We start from the raw sequence: 2,202 nt of genomic DNA, 5'->3' as shown, positions 1-2,202 counted from the left end.
ACTTCAAAGATGTTTCATTAGCTGTTACTGTGAAAAGAAGACTCAAGAAGGAAATATTTCTCAACAGAAGATGAGAGACTGTTGCATCTTTAGAAGTAAGTCTTAGATATAAAGGAAAAGTGGTCCTTTATGAATCATAAACACTTTCCTTAAAGTAACACACACACACACACACACACACATATATATATATACACATTGATATTCTATTCATATATTTTGAATAAATATCTGATTTCCACAATACTTGTGTTTGTATACAATAGTAAAGCATACTTATCCTAATGAATTCTTAACAAATGTATATGGTTTTTAAATAACTTTAAAGTTTTCTTAGAAAATATTTAGGCTACTAATGCTTCGATCTCTCATTTTAATCTCTGAGTCAAAATATATATACATTTTCCCAAAATTGAAAAGTCTCATTATTCACTGAAGAGTTGTAACATTTTAAATAATACACAGTATGGTTAAAACTATACATTAAAATGAGCTTCTTGTTCTATATTTTACTTATTTTTATGTCTGCTTTTAGGAAAAGCCTATCAATGCCCCATGGAAAATTGTACTCAAACATCAACGGATTTCATCTTATTGGGGTTGTTCCCACCAACAAGAATTGGCCTATTCCTCTTTATTGTCATAATTCTTATTTTTCTAATTGCTTTGTTTGGCAACCTGTCCATGATTCTCCTCATCTTCCTAGACACACATCTCCACACGCCCATGTATTTCTTACTCAGTCAGCTCTCTTTCATTGACCTAAACTACATCTCCACCATTGTCCCCAAGATGGTTAACAATTTTGTGTTTGGAAACAAAACTATCTCCATTATTGGGTGTGGTGTTCAGAGCTTCTTTTTCTTGACTTTAGGAGGTGCAGAAGCATTGCTTCTGATATGTATGGCCTACGATCGTTATGTGGCTATTTGTTTTCCTCTTCATTATTCCATCCGTATGAACAAAAAAGTGTGTGTGCTGATGATTACAGGATCTTGGTTAATGGGCTCAGTCAACTCCTGTGCCCACACTGTATATGCCCTCCATATATCTTATTGTCAATCCAGGACCATCAACCATTTCTTTTGTGATGTCCCTGCCATGTTGACTCTAGCCTGCATGGACACCTGGGTCTATGAGTACACAGTGTTTGTGAGCACCACCCTCTTCCTTGTGTTTCCTTTCATTTGCATTGCATCTTCCTATGGCCGTGTTCTCCTTGCAATCTGCCACATGCGGTCAATAGAAGGGAGGAAGAAAGCCTATTCTACCTGCGGCACCCACCTCACTGTGGTCACTTTATACTATGTGCCTTTTGCTTATACTTATCTACGCCCAAGATCCTTCCGATCTCCAACAGAGGACAAGGTTTTGGCTGTCTTCTACACCATCGTGACCCCAATGCTCAACCCCATCATCTACAGCCTGAGAAATAAGGAGGTGATGGGGGCCCTGAGAAGAGTGATTCAGAGACTCTGCTTTGTAAAAATGTAGACACAGCTGTTTGCATATTTACCCAACACTTGGTTATAAGTCCATTCATCAGTGTATAGTAACTAAAATATTTTATGCTAAGAGTGGAAGGACTAAAATTGGAAGTGGAATATTACTCATATCTGGACAAAACTGTGTTGCAAATATATATGTAATTACAAGACTTGTCAGGGGCCTTACTGGCTTAGTTGGAAGCATTGGAACCTTGGATTTGGCTCAAGTCATGATCTCAAGCTTATGGAACTGAGCGTTGCATCAAGATTCGCACTCAGCAGGGAATCTGCTTCTCTCTTTCTCTCTCTCTGTCTCTCTCTGCCTCTTCTCCACTTTCACTCTCTCTTCCTCTCTCTCTTTAAATAAATCTTTAAAAATTTGCAAAACTTGTCTTTGTTTATACTCTTTATTTTTCCCATAAATGTCAAGTGAACTCATTTTTTGCTAATATGTTCTCAATGAAAATGATTCTTTTTCATGTAGAAATGAAAATGGAAACCACCTTACTGAAGCTGTCATTCAACATAACAGTTCTAGTATTTTCCAATATATCTAAACAGAAAAATGTTTCCTGAATATCTAGATCTAACTAAAATTCAGAAAACTTCTCATGGTTGACTTGTGACTTACCAGTGCCAATTATTATTATTTTTTAATTTTTTAAATTTGTTTTCAGAATAGCAGTATTCATTGTTTTTGAACCATACCCAGTGC

The 2,202-nt window shown here is 36.3% G+C and overlaps 1 protein-coding gene across 1 annotated transcript; it reads left to right on the top strand.

Annotated features, from left to right (window-relative positions):
- Window positions 1-555: 555 nt before the first annotated feature.
- LOC116859252 (olfactory receptor 2L3-like) lies at window positions 556-1,494 on the top strand. Its single transcript, XM_032844365.1, has one exon. The coding sequence runs from the start codon at window positions 556-558 to the stop codon at window positions 1,492-1,494; it is 939 nt and encodes a 312-aa protein (XP_032700256.1).
- The last annotated feature ends 708 nt before the right edge of the window (window positions 1,495-2,202 follow it).

This window comes from Lontra canadensis, unplaced genomic scaffold (assembly GCF_010015895.1).
Source record: "Lontra canadensis isolate GAN:19392208 unplaced genomic scaffold, GSC_riverotter_1.0 scaffold152, whole genome shotgun sequence".
NCBI classification, from domain to species: domain Eukaryota; kingdom Metazoa; phylum Chordata; class Mammalia; order Carnivora; family Mustelidae; genus Lontra; species Lontra canadensis.
This window is presented reverse-complemented; position numbering and strand designations above follow the sequence as displayed.